Raw genomic sequence first — 1,293 nt, 5'->3', positions numbered from 1 at the left:
TTGTTTTGCAGTATGGCAGGACAGAAGTAATCGACAACACATTAAATCCAGACTTTGTCAAAAAATTTATAATGGACTACTTCTTTGAGGAAAGACAGAACCTGAGATTTGATCTGTAAGTTCTGGTAAAAGCTCGAGAAGCATAATAGGGAGACTTGATGTTTTTGCAGTTATTGAAATTTATGTGTTTGTTGTAATGTGGAATAAGTAGTAGTGGTGTGCAATTTTCCATAGTGTCCAGTCAAATCTGCTTAAGACTTTCAAACTAAATTGCTAAATTCTGATTGGTTGTCATACAGCACTGTTTATACATTTTTATTCAATATTCCCAAGGTTTTTGGCTATGTATCTAGTTTGAAACATTTGTATGAGATTATAACCAAGGTACATAGTAGTATAGATTGTATAGAACCATAAACACTTAACCTCAAAGCAGCAAGCAATCAGTAATTAAGGGAGAATAGTCAGACGTTCTTTTTTTTTGTACTCAGTGTATGTGTATAAGTAGTACATGTAGTCAGAGCTACACTGACTTTGCTGGATCCTGAGCTATGGTGAAAACAAAAAAACTATCAATCTGCAAGAAAAGGTTGTTTAATTGAACAAATCAGAAAAGTATAATAAAAATAGCCAGCGTTTAGAAAATGCCTGTCAGTAGTGTTAATAAACAAGTTATTTCAGTTACCAGGAGTCATTGGAAGGCAACTTACATTAATCCATCCGGGATCTGTGTGTTTAGATCTCCCAACATAACCAAGACACAACACCAAGTCAACCCTTTAGAGACTACAACAGAAAAAAAGGGAAGGTGCTGGAGTGACCATCAGAGCCTCCTGACTGGGAAGATCTCTGACATGCATTTCTTGCAAGACAACCATAAATTTATAGGACCTAGATACTTTTGTTCTACCAAGAAGAATAGGGCGCTTTACCACTCAAGAAAATACGCTTTAGGAAGTTTCAAAATCAAAAGGGCAAAACAGAAAGGAGAGAATCTAACAGGGAAATGAACCAAACTGACCCAAAAGGAATGCAAATACAGTCTTACGTATGAATGAAAAGTTTATACCCAGACTCCATAGAAGGGATCAAAATGAATACAAAAAAGTATATAAAAACAGTAACAATATAGAAATAAATGGTAAATAATATACAACAGTAATTTAGTAAAGGCTGTACTACTACATAACTAACTAGAATTATTACCACACAGTGCATTATGTGCATAATGTACTGTATGGAAATTTTTCATGAAGCTTATGGAATGGAGTAAAACTATATCTTAGAATTTTC

At 34.2% G+C, this 1,293-nt stretch overlaps 1 protein-coding gene across 1 annotated transcript in view; it reads left to right on the top strand.

Annotated features, from left to right (window-relative positions):
- Positions 1–1,293, top strand: part of CPNE8 (copine 8) — a 125,088-nt gene that overhangs the window by 67,180 nt on the left and 56,615 nt on the right. The window contains exon 6 of the mRNA XM_072399040.1: positions 12–115. Within this exon, the coding sequence (XP_072255141.1) occupies positions 12–115 (104 nt within the window). The remainder of the gene's footprint in view (positions 1–11; positions 116–1,293) is intronic.

The sequence above is a fragment of the Pyxicephalus adspersus genome, chromosome 2, assembly GCF_032062135.1.
Source record: "Pyxicephalus adspersus chromosome 2, UCB_Pads_2.0, whole genome shotgun sequence".
Taxonomy (NCBI): Eukaryota; Metazoa; Chordata; class Amphibia; order Anura; family Pyxicephalidae; genus Pyxicephalus; species Pyxicephalus adspersus.
This window is presented reverse-complemented; position numbering and strand designations above follow the sequence as displayed.